Below are 24,836 nucleotides of genomic sequence, written 5' to 3' on the forward strand. Positions count from 1 at the left end.
GAGTTTGCACAATTCTTCCACACGTCTGTGTGGGTTTCTTCTGGGTGCACCAGTTTCCTCCCACCCTTAAATGTACTGGTGGTTGTAGGTCAATTGGGCAGGACAGGCTCTTGGGCTGAAAGGGCCTGTTGCCATTCTATAAATTTTAAAATATTACCAGGACTGGTTTGGTTTGAATTGAGGCTGTGTAGGTGAATCTGTGGATTTTGTTGCCACAGGCAGTTGTGCAGTCCAAGTCATTGGGTGTATTTAAGATGGAGATGGATTGATTGTGATTAGACAGGGCATCAAAAGTTAATGGTGAGAATGCTGTGCAGTGGGGAAAATAGATCAGTTTATGATTGAATAGCTGCTCCTACGTCTTGTGGTCTTATGGTCTTCCAGTCTGAAACGTCAGCCATTCCTTTTCTCCCACAGTGTTCCCCCAGCAGCTTGACTTTAGCCACAGAGCATATTCAGCCAGAGTGGTAAATCCGTGGAATTTCTTGCCACAGGTGGTGGTGGAGGCCAGGTCATTGGGAGACTGATAAATTGATTAGCCAGGGAGCTGACTCCATGGGCTAATTTGCCTATTTCTGCTCCTATGTCTTGAGGCTGGGACATTTCTCCCTGGAGTGAAGGAGGCTTTTAAAAAAACTCATGAGGGGCATAGAGAAGGTACCGTATATTGCCGTTTTCTCGGACAACCCCGAATTTCCACCTAAAATGGTTCTGAGTGATGCCCTTTGCATAAGACGACAAGCCCCCCCCCCCCAACCCTTCCTGTTAAAAGCATATCACAAATATTTCAAAACATTATTTCAATGTTGACTTTTTTTTGCATGTTTAAAATAAGCCACTGGTGGCTCCTGTAGCAAGCTGTTTAAAGCCAGTGGCAGAGTGTACCCGGCGGATGGACCGCGGAGAAGCTGTGAGACTGCACTCATAGGCTAACGGAGCATGCGTGAGGATGCATCGGGGCCGGAGGGAAAATGGCCGGCGAGTTTTAGACTCGGCGTATAGGACGACCCATTTTATTTTTTTCTTGTTTCGTCCTATACAAAGCCCTTTTCCAGAGGTTGAACCTAAATCTCGAGGGAGGGATTTAAAAGGAACCTGAGGGGAACCTTCTTGAACAGTGGAGGGCGTGTGGAATGAGCTGATTTGAGCTCATCCCACTTATCGCGGTGCCGGTCCAACGCTGATTGACAACCGAGGCAGCCAATGGGCTTTCGAGATGCTGGCCTTTCGGAGCGAACGCGTCGGTGTGGAGGAGAACTCAGTGTGACATGGCGACGCTGCAGTCCCGCTTGCTGGTGCTCCCCAGCCGGCTGGCGCTGGCCGCTCGCACCGCCGTCTACTGGCTCGCCATCCACGCGCTGACGGCCGCAGCCTGCGTCGCGTTCCTGCTGCGGGCAGCCTGGCTGGTGGCGAAGAGGCGAAGGCGGGCCTTCGAGAGGCGGGTCCGCGAAAGTCCTCCCGCCTGCCTGAGCGACCCATCCCTGGGGACTCACGGCTTTGTCAGGCTCAAGGTAGCGATCGTCAGCCAAACGCGCGTGCGTGGCGTGCACTGCCTTCTGGGAGCTGTAGTCCGACTCAGTGTAATCCATCTGTCCCCCTTGGATCCAGCCCCCATTTGCAGGTCATTCTGCCCCTCGGTGTCGTGATTAATGTTTAATTCATTCTGGGTCCTCTATAAGAGGACGAATATAACTCATAATCCTCATAGTGTATAACTAATATAACTCACTCCTCTTCTAACGTATAACTAATGTAACTCAGTCCTCTTGTAGCATATAACTAATATAACTGATCATCCTCTTATAGTGAATAGCTAACATAACTCTTCTCGCGTATAACTAATATGCAGGTTGTTAGATTAATTGATCGCTGTAAATCATCTCACTTGTGTAGGAAAGTAGAATCTAGAATGAGGTTCTCATTTTTTTTTCTCTCATTCACATACTAAATTAATCCCTTTCTAACCGCAGAGCACCTATAGCAGAGGTGACCAAACTTGCTTAAGAGCCACATACGATAAACCAGATGTTTGAGAGCCGTAAGACATGAAAAAAAAATACATTCACATTTTGTAGCAAATTTTATATAATTATTCATATGTTCATAATATTTATTCATGTATGTAATTTTTAAATTGCTAATTTGTATTAGTTTCAATAATCGTATAAACTTTTTAAATAGTCAAATTTTGTGGATTTTTTTAGGGTGAAATTTAGGGGGACGACTATTATACGTATGCTACTTTTTACTGTGTTAAGTACCTGTGTCTTTCGGGGCATCGGGAGCTCGGATGGGCTGCCGACTGGGACCCAGTGCTTTGTCCACATTTGGGGCATTGGGAGGTTTGATGGGTGGGTGGGTGTCCGAGACCGGGTGATAAGTCCGTGTTCAGGGCATTGGGAGCTCGGATGGGCAGGTGGGTATATGGGGTGTCGGGATCTTGGATGAGTGGATGGCCAGGGCCTAGGCGAGTGTCCGCAGTCGGGTCGTCGGAAGCTCCAGAGGGTGGGTGCCCGGAGCCAAGATTGGAGGGGGTGGGGGAGAGAGTCGAATTTTACATTGTTCACATAACAAATATTTTCAGTCGCAAGCCATGCCCACTGATGCTACCATTGTGAGCACTGGCACGTACGATTCCTGTCTCAGCCAACATATTTCCACGAGCATCACATTATATGTCAAAGAGCCACAGTTTAGCCACCCTTACAGTAGGTGCTCTGTGGTTAGTAAGGGATTACTTAAGGTGGTATGTGAGTGGGGGAAAAAAGGTTGAGACCTACTGATCTAGAGGTTGTTTGAAGAATAAAATCAGATTATTGTAGATGGATACTAATGGTCAGAACAAATTAATTGGGCTGAAGCCCTTTTTTTCATTCATTTTGACCGTGATCGTGCTTGGTCAGGAATCCATAAATCTGGCGTTGACATGACATATCCCAAGGTTTTGTTTGATTCATTGCCTATGGCTCCTTGATCCTGTTTAATCGTTGAAAGATTATTATTATTTCATATATATTCCAGTTTTTTTCTTTGTGCTGATGTCTGTGTTAATTGTATTTAAAGACTTGTATGGAAAGCCTTCCATTGCATCTGTACATTGCACTTGAGTTTATTACAGTGAACTTTCATTCAGTTAAGAGAGCAGATGATCCATGATCAGTCATAAACATTGCCTTTTGCCCAATTACAGAGACTGCACACTTTGTGTCTCCTTGCTGAAGAATAGGATATGTTTGTAGAGGGTGTACGGCAAAGTTTGATTCCCACTCCCATTTCTTATAAAGACCATTGGTTTTGAAATGTCTGTTTAACTTGGTGATTAATGTTAAAAACTGATCTGCCATCAATTGTTGCTCATGAAAGATATTTCCAAAATTTTTTTCACCCTCTGCAAAGGCTTTGATTGTGTGGCTCATTATCTTCACTATTGCTTACCTTACCTGCTTGCAATACTAAAGCAATAAAATACCATCCCTTTATTGTTGATTTAGGCATTTGTATTGAACCATAGAACATTACAACACAGAAACAGGTCCTTTGGGCCTTCCCACCACTAACTGCGTGAAAGTTCCCCCTTATCTTCCACCTAAACTTTTCCCCTTTCACTCTTAATCCATGTTCTCCAGTTTGTATCTCAGTGGAAAAACCCGGCCTACATTTACTCTCTCTGTTCCCCTCGTAATTTTAAATACCTCAATCAAATCTCCCCTCATTCTTCTATGTTTAACCTTTCCCTATAACTCAGTTCCTGAAGTCCAGGTATCATCTTAGTCAATCTACTCTACACTCTTTCAATCTTATCGCTATCTTATATTAGTTGTACACTATAAGAGGACCCAGAATGAATTAAACGTTAATCACGACACCGAGGGGCAGAATGACCTGCAAATGGGGGTTGGATCCAAGGGGTACAGATAGATAGGTGACTAAAAAAAACTGCACATAAATTTGGCCTCGCCAATGTCTTGTACAACTTTACCATAGCATCCCAACTCCTAGACTCAATACTTTAATTTATGAAGGCCCAATATGCCAAAATCTCTCTTTACAACCCTATCTAGTTGTAATGCTACTTTCCTGGAACTATTTATCTTTTTTTCCCAGATTGCTCTGTTCTACTGGACTCCTTAGTGACCTGCCATTTAACGTACATGTCCTTTCTTGGTTTGTCGTTCCAAAATGCAACATTTCACACTGTCTGCATTATGTTCCATCTGCCATTTTTTCAGCCCATTTTTCCAGCTGGTCCAGATCCCTCTGCAAGCTTTGAAAGCCTTCTTCGCTGTCCACAACACCTCTAAATCAATCTTTATGTCACCTGCAAACTTGTTGATCCAATTTACCACATTATCATCCAGATCATTGATATAGATGACAAACAACAATGGTCCCAGTACTGATCCCTGAAGTGCACCACTCGTCACAGGCCTGAGAGTGCATGTCGGATCATAGTTTAAGGAATAGCAATTGCATTTTCTGAGGCTCCTAGACTTCTCAATGCTTTTTCTGCAGGAATCAGGGCTGCAGTTTCACTATGTGGCAGCAGGGGAGAGGAACAAGCACTTGATGTTGCTACTCCATGGCTTTCCGGAGATCTGGTAAATACTGTCATAAAAACACAACGTTCGAGAAATTCAACAGGTCAAACAGTGTACTGTACATAGCAAAGATAAAGATATGAACATTTCAGGCTTGATCCCTTTCTCAAGGTATGAGTAAAATGTCAGTTGGCACCTGAACAAAATAGTCAGGGAGGGTGGGACAGGGAGAGGAGCACAGCCCCACAGGTAATTTGTGGCTAAGGGAGGGCACACCAGCAAACCAGGGGAGGGGCAATGACTCTGAATAGAGAGGGAAGAAGGTGGAGAGATGGGAGGGAAAACAGAGGGATGGGGAAAAGAAGAAGAAAAGGGAGTAGGTTAGCAAAAACCAAAGAAATTGAAGTAATGCTATCCTGTTGGAGAGTTTCCAGGTGGAAAAATAGGTGTTGTTCCTTCAATTTATGGGTGGTCTTGGTTTGACAGTACACAAGTCCATGAACAGACATGTCAGCGTGAGAGTTGGACGTAGAGTTGAAGTGGTTGGCCACTGGGAAATCCCTATCATTGATACTGACAGAGCAAAGGTGCTCAGCATCTTTCATGTTTTACTTCTGGTAAATACTGTCCTTAGTTTTATACTTCACAATTTCTCCTGTCATTCAAGAGTTCCCCATAATTTGGCCACAAGGAAATCAACTCCAGTGTGGACTCTTTATTTTGCAAATAGTTTTGCCTTATGTGAAAAGTGTTGTATATTTGCACGAGTTGAGATCCTGTTGGGAGGTAGCAGTTGGATGGCTGTGAAACATGAAGTCTGCAGACACTGCATTTGTAGTAAAACACAGAAATGCTGGAGGAACTCCACAGATCTCTCAGCATCCATAGGAGGTAAAGAAATGTTAATGATGTTTCAGGCCTGAGATGTGAGTAAAATGCAAACAGGCACTTGAATTAAAAGGCTGGAGAGAAGGAAAGGTTGGGTGGGTGGGAGGGAGGAGGATATACCAACAGACGAATGGTGTATTGTAACTGGATATGGATTGTCTGAATGGTAATCATGCTATTTCTGTTGATAGGCTGTTGGAAAATGCCTGTGCATTGGCTGATATTGTTGGGTGCCCTGGCTAGTTGGTTAAAGAGCAGAATAAGCTTCACGTATTTGTATCATATTCAGAAATGGAGTTTTGGTGATATATGGCACTTCCTGATCAGATTTCATATTTATTGTCAGAATATTTACATGACATCACATACAACCCTGAGGTTCTTTTTCCTGTGGGTGAGGCAGAATTACCACTTTGTGGTAATGAAAAAAAAAACGTACAAAATGTTCACATGTAAAGAAATGTAAACAAACTAACTGTGCAATGCAGGAAGAAAAAAAATAAAGTGCAAAATTAAGAGTCCTTAAATGAGTGCTTGATTGAGTTTGTTGTTGAGGAGTCTGATGGTGGAGGGGGAGCTGGTGGTGCGAGTCTTGTGGCACCTGTACCTCTTTCCTGATGGCAGCAGTGAGAACAGAGCATGTGCTGGATGCTGTGGGTCCTTGATGACAGCAGCACTCCCTGTAAATTAGATCTTCTCAATAATGGGAAGGGTTTTGGCTGTGATGTCCTGGGCTGTGTTCACTTCCTCTTGCAGGGCTGTACGCTCAGGGCGGGGTAGGGTATTTGGTGTTTCCATACCAAATCGTGATGCAGCTGGTCAGCACACTTTACACCACATCTCTGTAGAAATTTGTCAGGGTTTCTGATGTCATACCAAACCCTCACAAACTCCTGAGGAAGTCGAGGTGCTTTCTTCACAATGCCATTTGTGCAAAAGATCCTTTGAGATAGTGACTCCCTCTCCACCTCTGATTCCCCCAATAATTACTGAATCGTGCACCTCTGGTTTTCTCTTCCTGAAGTCAACAATCAGCTCTATGGTTTTGAGTGCAAGGTTGGTGTTGGTGAACCATTCAGCCAAGTTTTCTGCTTGTAGGAAGTTTGCTGCTCGTAGGAAATTGGAAGGAGTCAGTGGGTCAGGCGAGAAAAGAGCATCTCTGCACCTTTTTTTCCCCCAAGTCCTGCAACTGTAGTTATTCTCTTCTGCTGCTTCTAGAAATAAGAGCCTTTATTAATTTTCAGCATGTTATATGTGGCCACGGGTATATTGTTGCAGAGTGTTGGAGAAATTTATATGAGCAGTTCATCAATCATTCAGCAATCTTAATGCCTTTGGGAAGAAGCTGTTTCTCAGCCTGGTGGTCCTGATACTTCTGTATCACTTTGCTGATGGGAGTAGCTGGAAGATGCTATGTGTGGGATGTTTGGGGTCATTAATGGTTTTGTGTGCCCTCTTCAGACAACGATCCAGATAGATCACGTGATAGAGGTGAAGTGATCCTCTCTGCTGCTCCCATGGTCCTGTGGATTGTCCTCCGATCCATTGGTGTACAGCAACAGTTCCATACTGTGATGTAGCCATCCAGGACACTCTCGATAGAGCTCCTGTAGAAAGTCGTCAGGATGGGGGCCATTAGCCTTGGCCATCTCAGTCTTCTCAGGAAGTGCAGTTGCTCTTGTTCCTTCCTGACAAATGAGATATTGTTTGCCTTCGTGTGGTGTGTGGGGGAGGCTCCCTGCCTATTGCTGGTGGTCACGTGCCCTCCCCGCCTGAAACTCATTCGGAAGTCATACTGCCTGTCAGTACATGGTGTACTTTTTGTTCCACTTGAAGTTACAAAGTGCAGGTGGAATGCTAGTTAAGATTGGCCTCAGATCATTGGTCAATGCACTCCTTGCCATTGGCTGGTTCAAATCACTCAGCACCCTTATTGGCTCAAGCCCTGTGTTTAGCACTAGTTCTGTCTGCCTTGTGGTGATAGCCCCGCACACTGCTCCATGCCAGGTTGCTGTTGCAGATGTTGCATGGAAGGGTCGCAGATAAGGTGAACACTGCTCTGAAGCTGAGCTTAAATTGCTATAGATCAATACTGGCAGTAGAGCCACCGCTCAGAAGGGTTCGAGGGTATGCGAATACACCTGTGGATACAGTGGTACCAGATCCACCCCCTGCCCCCTTATTCAGGGGTCTGGGAGCGTGTGTATAACCCCTGCTTATAGGGTGTGAATGACTGCATTGCTTGTGTAAATTAATACTTGTGTACTTTCTAACGTTTTTCCCTGTTTGTTTCCCATTACGATCTGTTCCCACGCTCCCATAAATTGTCTGCTTACGTTCTCACACTCCCTTATAAATTGTCTTTCTTATTAATTGTTGTGTTAATAAAGTTATGTTTGATTCCAGACTCGTCTCTCTTTGAGCCCATCAAATCTGACACTTTCTCAATAAAACACCTCAATAGGTCACTTGTTCAGTTGACTGCAAAGAATTTGGTGCTCTGCTCTCTCCACTACAGAGTTATTGATGTGCATTGGGGGGTGTGATCATCCCCAGTCCTCCTGAAATCTAGTCATCTCCTTTGTATTATTAACGTTGAGACTATATTGGCAATGGATTACTGTTTCATTCATGCGCTCTTTTGTAATAGGTACTCGTGGCGTTACCAGCTGAGGGAATTCAAAAGTGAGTACCGGGTTGTGGCTGTGGACTTGCGTGGTTTCGGGGATTCCGATGCACCTACAGATCGAGCTGCCTACAAGATGGAGTGCTTGCTGGCTGATGTGAAAGGCATTATTGAAGCTTTAGGTATGCAGACCCCTCTACTGTTCCTGCCAAAAACAAAATAATTGTTTTGCCTGAGTGTTTACATTCTACACAGAGGTGGTTCTGCATGCAAAATAGCATTTGTGTGAAATTGTATTTTCTGCAAACCTGCAACCTTGCAGGAAAAGAACTCAACCTTGATAGTAAACGAGAGGTTTTACATTTTAAATTTAAATTTAGACATTCAGCATGGTTACAGGCCCTTCCAGCCTAAGAGGCAAAGTACCCAAGTACCCCAATTAACCTAAAATCCTTGTGCATTTTGAAGGGTAGGAGTAAACTGGAGCACCCAGAGGGAACCCACATAGTCACAGGGAGAACATACACACTCCTTATAGAGCTGGGTTCAAACCTGGGTTGCTGGCGTTGTAGGAGAACAGCGTTAACCATGCCATCCAGTGGGTTGTCTCCTCTGCTTCTCCTTCTCAAATGGGAGGTGAAATGGAAGCGTGAGGGAGTAAATTCTGTTGTTGGATTTACCCATTGTGAAATGTTTGTCTACATTGAGCAAGAACCAACTGAATTGACATCTTACGCAGCATAACCAAACTCAACAGTCTGATGTTGCTTTCTTGTGTTTTCAGGACATAGCAGCTGTGTTCTTGTGGGACATGACTGGGGAGGAATCTTAGCTTGGAATTTTGCTATTGGCAACCCAGAGATGGTGGAGAAATTGATCATTCTGAATGCGCCATACCCAACATCTTTCCATCGTGAGTTGAAAGCCACTGTTTCCAGGATAGATTGGAGGACAGTCTCTCCTTAGTGCATGTCTTACATAATGTGGTGGTGCAAATAGATGAGATGATGGCTAATTTCTAGCTTTGAATTTGCTCCCAAGAGCTGCATAATTGTTGAATTCTCTTCAGATGTTTGATTTCCTATATTTTTTTTGTACACAATGTGATACTGCACATTCTTAGTTCCCATATTATGCAGATATTAAATATTTTAATTTAGACACACAGAATGGTAACAAGCACTTCTGGCCCATGAGCCCCTGCCCCCTAAATATACCCCATTAACCTACAACCCTGCATGTTTTGGATGGTGACTGGAAACCCACGCAGAAATGGGGAGAACGCCTTACAGACAACTCTGGCTTCCAACCCAGGAAGCTGGCACCATAATGGCATTATTCTAACCTCAGTGCTACCAGGCTGCCCATTAACCTATTAATTATGATGACACAATACATAAATATATTTTTTTCTTTTGCCTTGCAGTATTCTTAATCATACTTGCAAGATTATTGTATTTACACCTGATTCGCCAATTCGCCAATCAGAAGTTGTGGCTTCAAATCTCACTTCAGAAACAAGCACAAAGTCAAGGCCATCGTTGCAGGACTGCTCCAAGTGGTGTTAAAGCAAGACTTCATTCTTCTCACTTGATGGAGATGCTGATTAATCGATGGCACCCTTCTCAACAGGAACTATTCTCCTGCAGTCTGAGCTTATACTTATCCCTCAGCCATCAATTCTCTAATCTTGATGCTATTTTTAGAATCTTTCTCTGTGCAAAATGGTTGTCACATGTGTTGCACAACATTGGTGACTCACTTTATTGAGTACTTAAAAGAATATTTTGATGGATTTATCTCAAACACCAAAGTTTTGCTCTATCTCCAATGACAGTTCATAGGTTGGCAAAAATTTATGAACACTTTGCCCATCACATTTATCCAAGATTCAAGATTCCTTTATTATCATGTAATGAAACTGGTGTAATATGACATGAAATTTGCTTTAGTCTACCATAAGGCAGACAGATTTGCCATCAGCAAAAATTGCCAGATGCCTCTTGCAATCAGAGAAAGATAAACCAAAGAGAGCCCCACCAGAGTCACCATATGTCCGTGGATTTGCCTCTCATGCTCCTGCAGCCACACAGACTCCAGTCTAAACTGTCAGCAACTTGAGCTCCAGATCCGAACCTCCAACACGATCAGTGCTCAGGACTCCCCTGGGAGCCCTCCTCACTCTAGACACCCTTTCGCATCATCATTCTGATACCTGGCACCCCTTCAGTCAGGCTCAAACCAGTCTCCATCAGCTGACAGCCTGTGTGTTCAGAGCTCCCTATACTGGTCCGCTGCCATTGTCACTGTCCCGTAGGGGACATCTCATTCTCAAATGGGAGTGGTCTACCTGTTAGTGGTTCCCGGAGTCTTTAGCCCGTTGAGGCTGGTGCTGAACACAGGCACTGCGTTCTTGGGCTCAGATTTTAAATTAAAACACTGTTGGCTCCTTTAGCCTGTTGTACTGGGCAGTAGGACCCCATGAGGGAGTGCTGTGTCTCCGCTCCCCACTTTCCCCAGGTCCACACCAGCGGCAGTGCTACTATTTTTTGATAGCGGCAGTGGTACTTCTTTGAATGTCAACCACTTTTGAATATCTTGATGGGTTTCTCTCAGAGGCCAATTTTATTACATCTCTCATGACAGTTCATAGAATAACACAAATTTATGACTCAAGAGCACTTTGCCCATCAAATTTATGCCAGAAACTCTAGTCGAATTTTCTGATCCAAAGTTATTTGTGAATAACGTTGGGTTTGTTCTTCTCACAGCTTGCCCTCTGTTATTCTGCATGACAAAGTATTCTTAACAGAATGGCTAAGTTTAAGCTGTGGAATAAGGAACCGAGGAGGGATTTCTGCTGGCTCTCTGAGTCACTCTTTAAGTGGAAGCCCTATCTTCTTCAGCACCTAAGTAAGATGTTTCAGGCTTGAGTTAGCATTCATTAGTGTTGCATGTAGATGTTGCAGCTCTATAAAACTCTGGTTGGACCACACTTGGAATATTAAGACCATAAGACATGGGAGTAGAAATAGGCCATTCAGCCCCTCGAGGCTGCCCCACCATATAATCATGAGTTTGTTCACCTTCCCATTCAGTTCCATTGCCCAACCTTCAGCTTTGATGCCCTGGCATCAGTGTTCAGTTCTGGTCACCTCATTACAGGAAACTACGAAGAGGGTGCAGAGGATACTTACCAGGATGTTGCCTGGATTGGAGAACATGTCTTAGGAGGCAAGGTTAACAGGCTTTTCTCTTTGGAGCGAAGGAGAATGAGAGATGACCTAAATAGAGGTCTACAAGTTTATTAGAGGAGATTCGCAAACACCACAGCACATCTGTATAAGGTAACATCTTCCTGAACAGCACTGTCGTGCCAACATGGCCACTATCATCCCTGTGCAGAAGAAGCCCTCAGTGTCCTGTCTCAATGACTACCTTCCTGTCACAATCACATCCATCATCATGAAGTGCTTTGAAAGGCTAGTCATGGAGTACATCAAGATTCAGCTGCCTCCCTCATTGGACCCCCTGCAGTTTGCGTACTGCCGCAACCAATCAACAGACGATGCTTCACCTAGCCCTCACCCACCCGGAAAATAAGGACTTGTATGTTCAATTGCTGTTCATCTACTTCAGCTCAGCATTCAACGCAATCATTCCGCGGCACCTGATTAGGAAAGCTGAACCTGCTGGGCCTAAACACCTTCCTCTGTAACTGGATCCTTGACTTTCTGATTGGACCTCAATCAGTCTGGATAGGAAACAGTTTGTTCAACACTACCACACTGAGCACAGGGTGGGGGGAGGGGGGATGCAGGGCTGTGTGCTCAGCACCCTGCTGATCCATGACTGATTCAGTGAGATACAGTTATAATCATATCAGCAAATTCAATGACGACATGACCGTGGTGGGGCTCATAAACAAGAACAGTGAGTCAGCTTACAGAGAGGAGATGCAAACACTAATGGACTGGTTCAGAGACAACAATCTACACCTGAATGTCAACGAAACAAAGGAGATGGTGGTCGACTTCAGAAGACCCCAGGGGGAACCACTCTCCGCTGACCATCGATGGCTCCACCGTCAAGATAGTCAAGAGCACCAATTTCCTTGCTGTGCACCTGGCAGAGAATCTCTCCTGGTCCCCCAGCACCAGATCCTTTGCCTTTACTTCCTGCAGAGGTTGAGAAAACCTTCTGGTTCGGGAACTGCACCATCCCAGAATGCAAGTTCCTTAACGGATAGTAAAGACTGCTGAGGGGATTATTGGGGTTTCTCCCTGCCATGATAGACATTTATAATGGCCGTTGTTTACGGAAAGCCATAAACATTGTTAAGGATTCCACACACCCCTTTCGCAATCTATTCTCCCTCCAGCCATCCGGAAAGAGGTATTAAAGCATTCAGGCCCTCATGACCATATTGCAAAACATTTTTTTTTCCCCCCAAGCCTTGAGGCTTCTGAACTCCGGGGACACAGGGCTAACATGTGTAATATGATATTTATAAGGGATATATTATTATAAACAAAGTTTCTGATGTAAATTTAGCCATGTAAATAACCAGCTCCGGAGAAACACTATCTCGTTTTCACTGTACATTGCAGTGATTATGGTTTGAATGACAAATAAACACAACTTGTCTTGAAAGTGAGGAAAGTTTAGGGGAGACCTCAGAGGTCAGTATTTTTTTAACACAAAGAGCAGTGGGGCGCATATGCATTGCCGGGAGTGGTGGTGGAGGGGATGGTACATTATGGACCTTTAAAAGACTCTTAGGCATATGGATTCAAGAAAAATAGAGGGTTATGGGTGTGTGATAGGGATGGTTTAGTTTGTTGAGTACTTTTCTATCAGTCGGCACAACATTGTTAGTCAAAGGGCATGCACTGTGCTAGAATGTTCTATAATATTCTGAAATGTCCACAAAATATAAAAGATATTTCTGAGTAATGTTTTAAAGTGGAGTATCGATCTGTGTCTTTGCAGTTTGGTTTAGAATACACCTATTAACGTCAAATAGAAAAATGCATTCTAATATCCCCTGCTTTAGTTTTGTGTAGAACTTTAGAATAGATAATGTGAGTTGACATTCTTTATTTCAGGCTACATGAGGTGCCATCTATCCCAGCTGCTGAAATCTAGCTATATATTCTTCTTTCAAGTGCCAAAACTTCCAGAATTTTTCATGCAAATGGATGATTTCAAGGTACCGAACACTTTTTTACTTGTCAGTGTTGACTTTAATATTGACATGTTGTATAGACCCTGGTAGCCCTTAATGCCCCAGATTGTTCCTCGTATCAGAGCCTGAACAGGGTACAGGAAGGTCCAGTTGATTACATAGCATGCTCAAGAGCAGATAATAATTTGAAACTGCAAGAAGGGCATTCAAGTTTACTTACCCTATTGCAGAAGTACAACTTGACGAAACAATGTTCTCCGGTGCACTGTGCAAATAGTACGAGCGCACACGCGCGCACACACACGCACACACGCGCGCACACACACACACACACACACACACACACACACACACACACACACACACACATATACAGGCAAGCGATACATATACACAGAATCTATGTATATACTTAAAAATAAATATGATTAATAAATAGTAAAAGTCACAGGGTTGAAACAGATCCAATAACTGGTTAGCACAATGCCTTTACAGTGCCAGTGATCAGGACCAGAGTTCGAATCCTGCACTGCCTAAAGAGATTATATGTTCACCCCATGTCACCCCAGGGGCTCGGGTTTTCTCCCACCATTGGGGGTGTAAATTGGGCGACATAGACTCGTGGGCTGAAATGGCCTGTAACTGTGCTGTTTGTCTGTATGTACAGTATGTATATAATATTCAGAAAGAAACCGAAAACATCTCTGCAATGCAAAAACTTGCAGGATTATGGGAAAGGATATTGGATAGGAGCAGAACCAATTAAATAGCATTCACAAAAAAAAGGCAAGGGAGATGTTTTATTTACACACAGTGGTGGGTGCCTGGAATGTAATGTCAGGGGTGGTGGTGAAGGTTAATACAATAGGGACATTTTAAAGACTCATAAATAAGTAAAATGGAGGGTTATGAATTGCGAGAGAGGGAAGGGTTAGGTTGATCGTGAAGTGGGTTTATATAGGTCAGCACGGTATTGTGCTGTCAGTTTTCTATATAATGAATTATCTGCTTTGTAAGAGGCTTTGTCTTCCACATACAGGAATTTTCAGTGGTTCAAAAAAGTCCTGCAGGCACTGTGATTGTCATGCTTGCCAAACTCAACAGGTCACAAAGTGTTGTTTATGCAGGAAAGATACATTACCAATGTTTTGGGCCTAAGCCCTTCTCCATCAAGGTATGAGCAAAAAGCAGACAGATGTCTGGGAAAAAAAAGGCAAGCAAGTGTTGCCAGATTCCATTTACACCCAATCTGAATTTGGCTGGGACCCTTCCATACAGCTCTGCTGAGTCCACTGTTAACACCGCTGCTCTCAGTTTGCACTGGTTTAACGCTGTTGTCAACTGCATTTTGATTATTTCACATTACAGACTTTATTTTCTAGGATTATTTTGTTTAGCTTTAAAAATTGCTTAATATTTACTGCTATGTCATGTTTTATAGGTTCTGAAGAATGTTTATATGAGTAAACAGATGGGAATCAAAAATAAAAATTGTAGATTGACTGAAGAAGAATTAGAGGCCTATGTTTACAGTTTTTCTCAGCCTGGAGCACTGGTGGGCCCCCACAACTACTACAGGAACATTTTCAGGTAGGAGACTTAACCAATAACTGGAATTTAATTGTTTCCCCCTCCCCTCATGTCTCAACATGGCATTGATCTGTGGCACATGTTCCAGCTGATCGGATGTTATTGCCTCTTAGTCAAAATATAGCCACTTTGTTAAATCAGTTAGAACAGGGGTGTCAAACTCAAATTCACCGAGGGCCAAAATTAAAAACTTAGACTAAGTCGAAGGCCAAACTAAATATTTATTGAAAATTTTCAACAACATCTGCATGTTTTCTCTTCTTTCAACATATGTAATGTTAAACTTTTTCTTATTAAAATAAATGTTTAACAATAGTTTTGGTTAAACTCTTTCCAGAAGAAGCATTAACAAATGAGAAATAAAATATTCAATAAATAATATTTCTTTATAGCCTTTAAACTCCTTTTAGATGTTTTTTTTTCACAAGCCAACAAGTCAAAAAAATAACAAATTGCTTCAATGAAAATCCAATCTTTCAACTATGAACAGTCCAAAGTTAACCAAAGAAAATATTAATCCAAGCTTAGCTTGCTACACTGTGATTTACTCTGATGCATCTGGGTCTAAACCAGATACTTGGCATCTCTTCTTAGATGCAAGTTCATCAAACTCTGGGGTCAGACTCTGAGCTGAGGAAATCTTCAGGACTGAATGAAGGTCCTCGTCAGTAAGACGACTCCTGTGTGGTGTTTTGTTTATCTTCATCAAAGAGAAGAGTTGTTTGCAGAGATGCGTGCTGCCGAATATTGACAGCATTTGAGCAGCTTGTGCACGGAGTTGGGGCAGTGTGTTGGGAAGGAACTGTGGGAACTGCACAGCACCGACAGAGTCATACTTTGACTCGAGTGTGTCATTACACTGGAGCTCAATCAGCTCCATTTGGAGGTTGGTTGGAGCACTTGTCACGTCAACTACAAACGGATTGCTGAGTAGTTCAAATCTGCATTTCTGGGCTTCAAAGTCAGCAAATCATCGGGAAAACTCCGCACGAAGTATGCTTAGTTTTTCAGCAAACTCTGCACTGGGCAACACGGCAGGTGAGATATGTTCTTTCATAATTTGGCAGCACAGAAAATGAGCCATGTTTCCCTGCAGCATCTGAGTCTCCCACAAGCACAACTTGGTTCTAAAAGCCCTCACTGCACTGTACATGTCTGTAATGACGTGCCCTCGTCCCTGCAGCTGCAGGTTTAGCGCATCGAGATGGCTCATGATGTCACACAAGAATGCCAGCTCACATTGAAACTTTTTATCCCTGAGCTCTGTTGTGTCTTTGCTTTTGCTCTCCATAAACAGACATATTTCTTCACGCAGCTCAAAGCATCTCTTCACTACTTTTCCTCGGCTAAGCCATCGCACCTCTGTGTGATAGGGCACGTCTCCGTCTTCTAACCCTAACTCCTCCAGAAAGGACTTGAACTGGCGGTGATTTAAACCTTTGGCTCTTATGAAGTTAACTACTCGAGTTACAGTGTTCATAATATGCTCCATTTTCAAAGCTTTGCCACACAAGGCTTCCTCGTGGATTATGCAGTGGTAAACTGTAAGCTCACCTGCATGATTCTCCCATATCTTCTCCCAAATCCTGCCCACCAGTCCACTTTTCTGACCGCACATCGTGGGCGCACCATCTGTCGTTAGTCCCACAAGTTTATCCCAAGGCAGCATCATTTCATTGAGACATTTGGACACCTCCTCGAAGATTTCTTTTCCTGTGGTTGTGCCATGCATGGATTTTAATCCTAAAAGTTCCTCTGTAATGGAAAGTTTTGTGTCCACTCCACGGATGAATATTGACAGCTGGGCAGTATCTGATGTGTCGCTGCTCTAGTCTACAGCAAGTGAGTATGCCATAAAATCTTTCCCCTTCTCCTTCAGTTGTTCTTCTAGATTAGTAGTAAGCTCACAAGCATGCGCAGCCACGGTGTTTCTGCTCAGGTTCACATTTAAAAAAGCTTGTTTTTTATCTGGGGAAATGACATCGCAAACTTTGAGCAGGCACTTTTTAACAAACTCTCCCTCTATAAAGGGCCTGGCTGATTTGGCGATCTCTGCGGCCACAATAAAACTAACTTTTACAGCAGGCTCACTTTGGGATTCTGCTTTGGTGAACATAGTTTGCTGTAAAACCAGACTTCTTTTCATCTCCTCCACCTTCTGGAGCTTTTGCTTCTCGTTCACAAAGGTCCAGCGGGCCAGCTCTAATACATATTTGATATGATCTTGCGGGCCAAATTACGAGCTGCAATTTATAGAAGCAGAATACTTGACCAATAATCTCAGAGATGTGGGGGGGAAATATGCAGGGATGGTAGGTTAAAGGGCCTGTTACCACACTGAATGTCTTAATTTACAAAAATAATAAAATGCTAAATTGTTAGCCTCTGTTGCAGTGATATAATTACAAAATTAACCAATGGTTAATCAAAAGAGGCGGTGAGTAGAGAATCATTACTGAAGATTAATCTTGGCCATTTGTTGTCAGTGTACACAATTGACGGGAAGCACCAATCATCTTCCCTTTGGTTATGTACAAACAATGTCACTTGTACACAGCATAGGCTTTGGATTGCTTTCTGTTCCCAGGATGCCAAGGACCCGATTAAAAAGTTAGAGCTTGAAACAGTTATATCAGGGAACAAGGTAACAGTCTGGAAAGAAATAGCTGTCTAGGCACAATCTGGAAATATTATAGCTCCCAGGTAAAAGGCATTTAACTTAGAAATTGGGGAATGGAACTGTTCCTGTTTACAGAGCTTTCTTAGTTCATGCCTGGATATCGTTCTGTCATATTCTCTGGAAGGCTTGCTCTAATTGAGCCATTTTTTTTTTTTGTTTTTGCCCTTTGTTGAAGCGGCTGGTTTTCTGGTGATCAGATTTAAAATTTATAAATTTAAGCATATAGCATGGTAACAGGCACTTCTGACTCACAGGCCTGTGCAGCCCGATTAACCTACAATCCCTGGTACATTTTTTGAAGGGTATGAGAAAAGTGGAGAATCTGATGGAAAACCGCGCAAGCAAACTTGCAGACAGCGCAGGATTTGAACCTTGTTCCCAATCGCTGGCCCTGTAACAGCAGTGACCTTTCAGCTGGATATCTATGTGGATCAGAAACAGAGCAAAACAGGTCACAAATTGGGGTGTGGAAGTTGGGAGAGAATTAAGCTGAGTCTAGTTTTACAAGTTGAATGGACAGTTCCTGGTTGGTGATTTCACTCGGTTGTGAATGTGCTGGCTTCTGGTGCAGCAGCCTCCCAGCCAAGTGTCACCATGTAATAGCACCCACCCAGGTGATTTGGGGAGATGAAAAAGGTGCTCTTGAAATTAGCCTTTGCCCACAAGGAGATGCTTACACTAACCATCCGAGACTTGTATTTATGAAACTATCTATTTGTTTATATGAATACTTGTCCTGCGTATGTATTGTTTGTCTCTATGTTATGTCTGTAGTGAAAACACAATGCTGGAGAAACTCAGCAGGTCAAACAGCATGCTTTATGTCGCAAAGATAAAGATACATAACCAACGTTTCAAGCTTGAGCCCTTCATCAAGGTATGAGCAAAATGTGGGCAGGTGCCCGAACTTTATCTTTGCAATATAAAGTAAACCGTTTGATCTGCTGAGTTTCTCCAGCATTGTGTTTTTTCTTCAACCACATTATCTGCAGATTTACCTGTGTGTTGTGACTGGTTGTGTTATGCACTGAGGACTGGAGCATGCTGTTTCGTTAGGTTGGACTTGTGCAATTGGTTGACAATAAACTTTACTTGGATGCAATTGAAGAAGTCGAAGAAATTCACTTTTACCCAATGACAGTCGCTGCTGACTGACTATGCTGGCTTCTGTTGCAGCAACCTCCCAGCCAAGTGTCACGATGTGACAGCTCCCACCCTGGTGATTTGGGGAGACAAAGATGGTGCCCTTGAAATTGGCCTGACCGCCCACATGGAACAGTACGTACACAATGTGTTCCAGCTGAAGGTAGTGCCTGGGGCCAGTCACTGGGTCCAACAAGACCAACCTGACGTGGTGAACAAACTCATCTGGACTTTCCTGGAGGAAAGCAACAAGTAGATCTGAACCCACGGGAATGCATGTCAGATCTTTACTTGGGTGAAATTACCGATTATTTATATATATATATATATATAATGAAGAAAGAAAATTGCACAACTTTTTGAGTAAAAATATTTTTCTAATCTCTTCATTGAATGTCATTAGATTGCGAGAGAGTGATTGTGCAAAAGGGCACAGGAGCCATGAGTTCCAGCTAATCTTGAAGTAGCCCTGATATACGGTGGTTGTATGTATCGATATGCTATCCACTCAGTGATTTCATTATCTCACCCATTCCTGAAATTAAGACAAGTGATGCTCATGAAATAATGGTTATATAAAGTGCCCTTTGTGTGGATTTAATTAGCATTAACATTTCAGTTCTATCAATTTCTTGGATGATAGGCTTGTTCAACAGTGTTGCATCTTTATGTTAAAAGCCCAATGCTGGAGAAACTCAGCAGATTAAACAGTGTGCTTTATATTAGCAAACATAAGGATACATAACCATTGTTTCGGTCTTGAGCCCTTCATCAAGGAATGAGGAAAATATAAACAGGTGCCCAAACAAAATGATGGGAGCAAGGGGCTGGAGTAGGTACGCAGGTAATAGATGGATAAGGAAGAGAGGGAACACCAGTAAATGGGGGGGATAGATCTTTTAAATATTGTATCTTATGTAATTAGATATGTAACTATTTGGGCCTAAACTATTTGATGGCACTGGACTGAACACTGCGTTGATCTACCATTCAGCAGCCTCTCTGACTGAATGTACTGGTTGCTGCTGGGGAACTTCTCTCTAACATGTCGGGAACTCCAATGGGTGGGCAGCCGAGTTGAGGGCTCGCAGTTGGGGCGTCGGGAGCTCAGATGGGTGACATTTGGGGCCAAAAAAAGGCGATGTTGAACTTTGCATGGGTCATACAGAGAAGGTGATTTTTGGGCCATAAAGGGAGTGTCAACCATTATAGGTCGACTCTTACACAAGTATATACGGTATATCTTTATCTCCTATGGACACTGCAAGACCTGCTGAGTTCCTCTAGCACCTCTGTTTTTGGGCTGCTGCGTTTCTCCAATACTTTTGTATATTACACTACAATCAATGTCTGTAGTCTTTCCTGTTTAATACCATTCTTTTCCTTGCTTCTCTCTGCTTGGTTTGCACCAGCTCATAGTTTTCCTGAGCACATTTGCTATAAAGGCTTTTTCCCCAATCTCAACATGCAAATGTGCTTTATAACGAATGAATCACCAAAGATGTGATCACTTTTGCAATTTGGAAAACCAAGTTGTGCAGAGCATGACTCCATTTGCAGTGGTAACTCAAAACAAGGACAATGAGACGTCGTGGGTGTTGATGCAGCACCTACTTTCTGATTCTTCTGTCAGTTTAGCAGCTGGAGCTGGACTTGGTTGAAGTGACACGCATGCAAGGATTGAATCTTCCATTCCAGTATACCAGGATCTTTGACCACATGTACTGGCCATTGTTTGATTATTGAAGCTTTATTTAAGTTGATCAAGTACCTGCAATTTAATGAGTTTATCAGCATTAATATGAATAATAATTGTCTGTAATAATAATGGTATAAATAAAATGCTCATAATAACTGACTGGGGAATTGCACTTCCTTGATGGGTGATGAAGAATTGAACTATTAGCACGTGACCACAGGAATTGGCTGAATGGGAGAAGACAGAGAGTGGTAGTGGATGATTGCTTCTCAGACTGGAGGCCTGTGATTAATGTTGTGCTTCAGGGATCGGTGCCATTGTTGTCTTTATCAATGATCTGGATGATAATGTGGGAAATTGGATCAGCAAATTTGCTGATGACACTAAGATTGGAGGCGTTGTGGACAGCGAGGAAGGCTTTCAAAGCTCGCAGAGGGATCTGGACCAACTGGAAAAATGGACCAGAAAATGGCAGATGGAGTTTAATGCAGACAAGTGTGAGGTGTTGCATTTTGGAAGGACAAACCATGGTAGGGCATACGGAGTAAATGGTAGGGCACTGAGGAGTGCAGAGGAACAAAGGGATCTGGGAATATAGATACACAGTTCCCTGAAAGTTTGTCACAGACAGGGTTGCCAAGAAAGCTTTTGGCATCTTGGCCTTAGTAAATCAAAGTTCTGAGTACAGGAGTTGGGATGTTATGGTGAGTTTGTATAAGATATTGGTGAGACCAAATTTGGAGTATCGTGTGCAGTTCTGGTCACCAAACTACAGGAAGGATATCAGTAAGATCGAAAGAGTGCAGAGAAGCTAGGATGTTGCCAGGTCTTTGGGAGATGAGTTACAGGGAATGATTAAACCAGTTAGGACTTTATTCCTTGGAGCATAGAAGAATGAGGGGAGATATGATAGGGGTTTACAAAATTATGATGGGAAATGCAAGTAGGCTCTTTTCATTCAGATTAGGAAAGAGAAATGTGAGAGGACATGGCTTTAAGGGGAACTTCTTCACTCAGAGTTGAGAATTTTGAACGAGCTGTCATCTGATATAAATGCGGGCTCACTCTTAAGTTTTAAGAATAAATTGGATTGATACGTGGATTGGAGCAGTCTGGAGGGTTATGGAATGGGTGCAGGTCAGTGGGACTAGCGGAATGATGTTTCAGCACAGATTAGAAAGGTTGAATGGTCTATGGAAGGGAGATCCACTTTCCCTTGTTTGATTAATATAGTTGGGGACTTGCAGGAGCTGCTGGTATGTTAGCATTTAGAATCACATTTTGTACACAACCGGCTTCAACCAAAATTTAAAGTCCGATTAATTTCAAGAATGCAAGCTGACATCTGATGGAAAAATTCAGATATCAGGAAAAATGGACTGTGAAATTGATAAGAAAGAACAAAAATACAAAGATGATTTGACAAGAAATGTATAGATTTTATATTTCTATAGATAGAATTGAGCAAAATGTACGGGGTTCCTTGACTGTGAAAGAATAAAATGATATTGGGAAATGAGGAAATGGCAGAGAAATTAGGCACATATTGGAAAAATGAACAGGACTTCTGAAATCCCCAAAACCTGATTACCTGCACCTCACGGTTCTGAAAATGGTGGTGGTGGTAATGGGCCATGCATGGATTACTGTCTTCCAAAATACTCTCGTTTTCAGAACTGTACCCTCAAATTAGAAAGTAGTAAATGTAACATTATGTCAGAGAGGAATGAGAGAACCTGGAATTACAGACCAGTTAGCTTGATATCGTTAAAGGAAAAATGCATATTTCAGGAAGTGTTAGTGAGGTAGCTAAAAGGTCGTTACAGGATTTGGCAGTCAGCATTAGATTTCAAAATCAAAGTTATGTTTGACACATCTGTTAGATTTTGAAGTCATAGATTGAAAGGACTAATTGGCCTTCTTTATTGTAGTTATTTAATGGCAATTCTTTTCCTTCTGTCTTTGCCCCGACCTAATTCTGTGCCCCCAATGGACGTGCATTCAACACAGTGTGAACTAAGATCCATCAAATGTTTGGGTAATGCAAGAAGGAAAGAAAAGTATAAATTAGAGTGCTGCAATTGCAGGAGTAACCTGGAAGAAGATTTCTGTTTGCATTGTGAGGGGTCCAGGTCCGATTAAGTTTCAAGATTCCTTTTATTGTAAAAGGTAAAGGTTCTAATATTGTCACGTAATACCACATTTAGAATGTAACATACATGAAATTCTTTAACTTTTGTCTACCATAAGACAGAGAGTTGACACTTTGTCCAGCACCCCTTACAGAAACCTATACATTAAAAATGTAACATACATGATATACTTTAATTTTTGTCTACTGTAAGGCAAACAATGGGTCGCCCAGTGCCCTAACAATAGGAGAAACAAAGAAACTAATGAGAGTCCCTTCAGTCGCTGAGTGTCCGTGGATTCACTTCTCGCGCTCCAGCAACCTCTAACAGCAGCCTCTGATACAATTAAGAAGCCTTCAGTACCTGAGGCCCTTTGGGAGCTCTTCTTGCCAATGCACATGACAGGAAAAAGTTACGGAAGGTTTTAAACTCGGCCAGCGCCATCATGGGCATTAGTCTATTCTCCATTAAGGACATCTTTAAGAAATGGTGTCTCAAGAAAGCAGCCTCTATCATGAAGGACCTTCCTCACCCAGGCCTGATGAACACCCAACATTACAAAACCAGCTGCTTAGATTCCTGAATGGAAAATGAACCTCCAAGCACCACCTCACTTTTTTTGCACTTAATTATTTTTAAATATTGTGCATACATGACATCACATACAACCCTGAGATTCTTTTTCCTGTGGGCAAGGCAGAATTACCACTTATTGGTACTTCACAAAAAACTGTACACAACGTACACATGTAAACAAATAAAAAAATGTAAACAAACTGCAATAAGAGAGAAAAAAATAAAGTAAGTGCTTTTAAATTGATTGAGTTTTTCATTAGGAGTCTGATGGTGGAGCTGTTCCTGTATCTGGTGGTGTGAATCTTGTGGTGCCTCTACCTCTTTCCTGATGGTAGCAGCAAAAACAGAGCATGTACTGGGTGGTGTGGATCCTTGATGATTATTGCTGCTCTCCAATGGCAGTGTTCCCAGTAGATGTACTCAATAGTGGGGAGGGTCTTGCCTGTGATATGTCACACTTTGGCTGTGTCCACTAACTTTTGGAGGGCTTTACTCCAGGATATTGGTGTCCCCATACCAGACCGAGATGCAGCTGGTTAGTACACTTTCTACCACACATTTGTAGAAATTTGCCAAGGTTTCTGATGTCATACCAAACCTCTGCAAACTCCCGAGAAAGCAGAGGCACTGATATGCTTTCTTCATGATGACATTTGTTTTTTTTTGAAGACTTTATTTAAAATTTTATAACATGAATACAATAGAGAATTACATTTAAAGAAAAATAGAAAAAAAATTTAAAAAGGTATGATTACAATATTACATCAGAAAACTACACAAAATAACCCCCCCCCGTTAATTGTAACACAATATTAATAGTCTAACTTAAAATTAGTCCAACCCTCCCCCCCCCCAAAATAAAGAGTGACATGATGACATTTGCCTGTTGCGTCCAGGAAAGATCTTCTGAAATAGTGACTCCCAAGAATTTAAACTTGCTTACCTTCTCCATTCCACCGCCCCCCCCACCCCTCCCCATGATCATACACCTGTGGTTTTCCCTTCCTGAAGTCAACAATCAGCTCCTTGGTTTTGGTAACATTAAGGGCAAGGTTGTTGATGCACCATTCAGCCAAGTTTTCAATCTCCCTCCTCATCGCCCCTTTTTATACAGCCCACTAACGGGGAATCGTCAGTGTTGTATGTGATGTCTAGTATGTACTCTGACAATAAATTTGATTTGAACTGCATCATCAAAGATCATTAGGTTGGAAGTGACAATGTTGGTTGATAATTGGTACAATGTAGACAATGTCAACGTCAATGGGTAGAATTCTCTCGAGTCACAGTTCTGAAACTCCTAGTCTGCCCAAGTTGGAATGTTTCCACGTCTTAGTGTGCCCCAGGAAAGTCTTAGAACAAAAGTAAAAATGCAATGCTGGAGAAACTCACCAGGTACTTTATGAGATAAAGATACATAACCAACATTTCAGGCTTGAACCCTTCATCAAGGTATAGAAAAATGGCAGCAGGTACCTGAACAGAATGGTAGGGGGAGGAGCAAGATGAGGAGCACAGTCACACAGGCAGGAAGTAATAGGTGGATAAGGGAGGGAAGGTACAACATCAAACAAGGAGATGGCTCTGAATGCAGTGGAAAGGGGTGGCAAGTTGAGGATAAGAAGGGAAAAGGGAGGGAGGGAGAATGGAGAGGAGGTTAGCAAAAACTGCAGAAGTCAATGTTAATTACATCTGTTTGGAGAAAATGAGGTGTTGTTCCTCTAATTTACAGATGGTCTTGGTGGGGCAGTACATAAGGCCGTGGCCAGATATGTC

At 42.7% G+C, this 24,836-nt stretch overlaps 1 protein-coding gene across 1 annotated transcript; it reads left to right on the forward strand.

The window, feature by feature from the left end:
* The first annotated feature begins 1,195 nt into the window (after positions 1-1,195).
* Positions 1,196-20,511, forward strand: LOC138758419 (epoxide hydrolase 4-like). Its single transcript, XM_069927313.1, has 7 exons — positions 1,196-1,511; positions 4,513-4,598; positions 8,077-8,234; positions 8,837-8,965; positions 13,161-13,264; positions 14,682-14,830; positions 18,687-20,511. Exons 1-7 carry the CDS (start codon positions 1,269-1,271, stop codon positions 18,907-18,909), a joined length of 1,092 nt encoding a protein of 363 aa, XP_069783414.1. The 5' UTR covers positions 1,196-1,268; the 3' UTR covers positions 18,910-20,511.
* Positions 20,512-24,836: the final 4,325 nt, after the last annotated feature.

The sequence above is a fragment of the Narcine bancroftii genome, chromosome 3, assembly GCF_036971445.1.
Source record: "Narcine bancroftii isolate sNarBan1 chromosome 3, sNarBan1.hap1, whole genome shotgun sequence".
Lineage (NCBI taxonomy): Eukaryota > Metazoa > Chordata > Chondrichthyes > Torpediniformes > Narcinidae > Narcine > Narcine bancroftii.

Bases quoted from the DNA above. Each gene is read 5' to 3' on its own strand.
- LOC138758419 (XM_069927313.1), top strand. From the start codon at position 1,269: ATGGCGACGCTGCAGTCCCGCTTGCTGGTGCTCCCCAGCCGGCTGGCG. The intron at 1,512-4,512 runs GTAGCGATCGTC...CTTTTTCTGCAG, and splicing joins ACGGCTTTGTCAGGCTCAAG to GAATCAGGGCTGCAGTTTCA. The intron at 4,599-8,076 runs GTAAATACTGTC...CTTTTGTAATAG, and splicing joins CATGGCTTTCCGGAGATCTG to GTACTCGTGGCGTTACCAGC.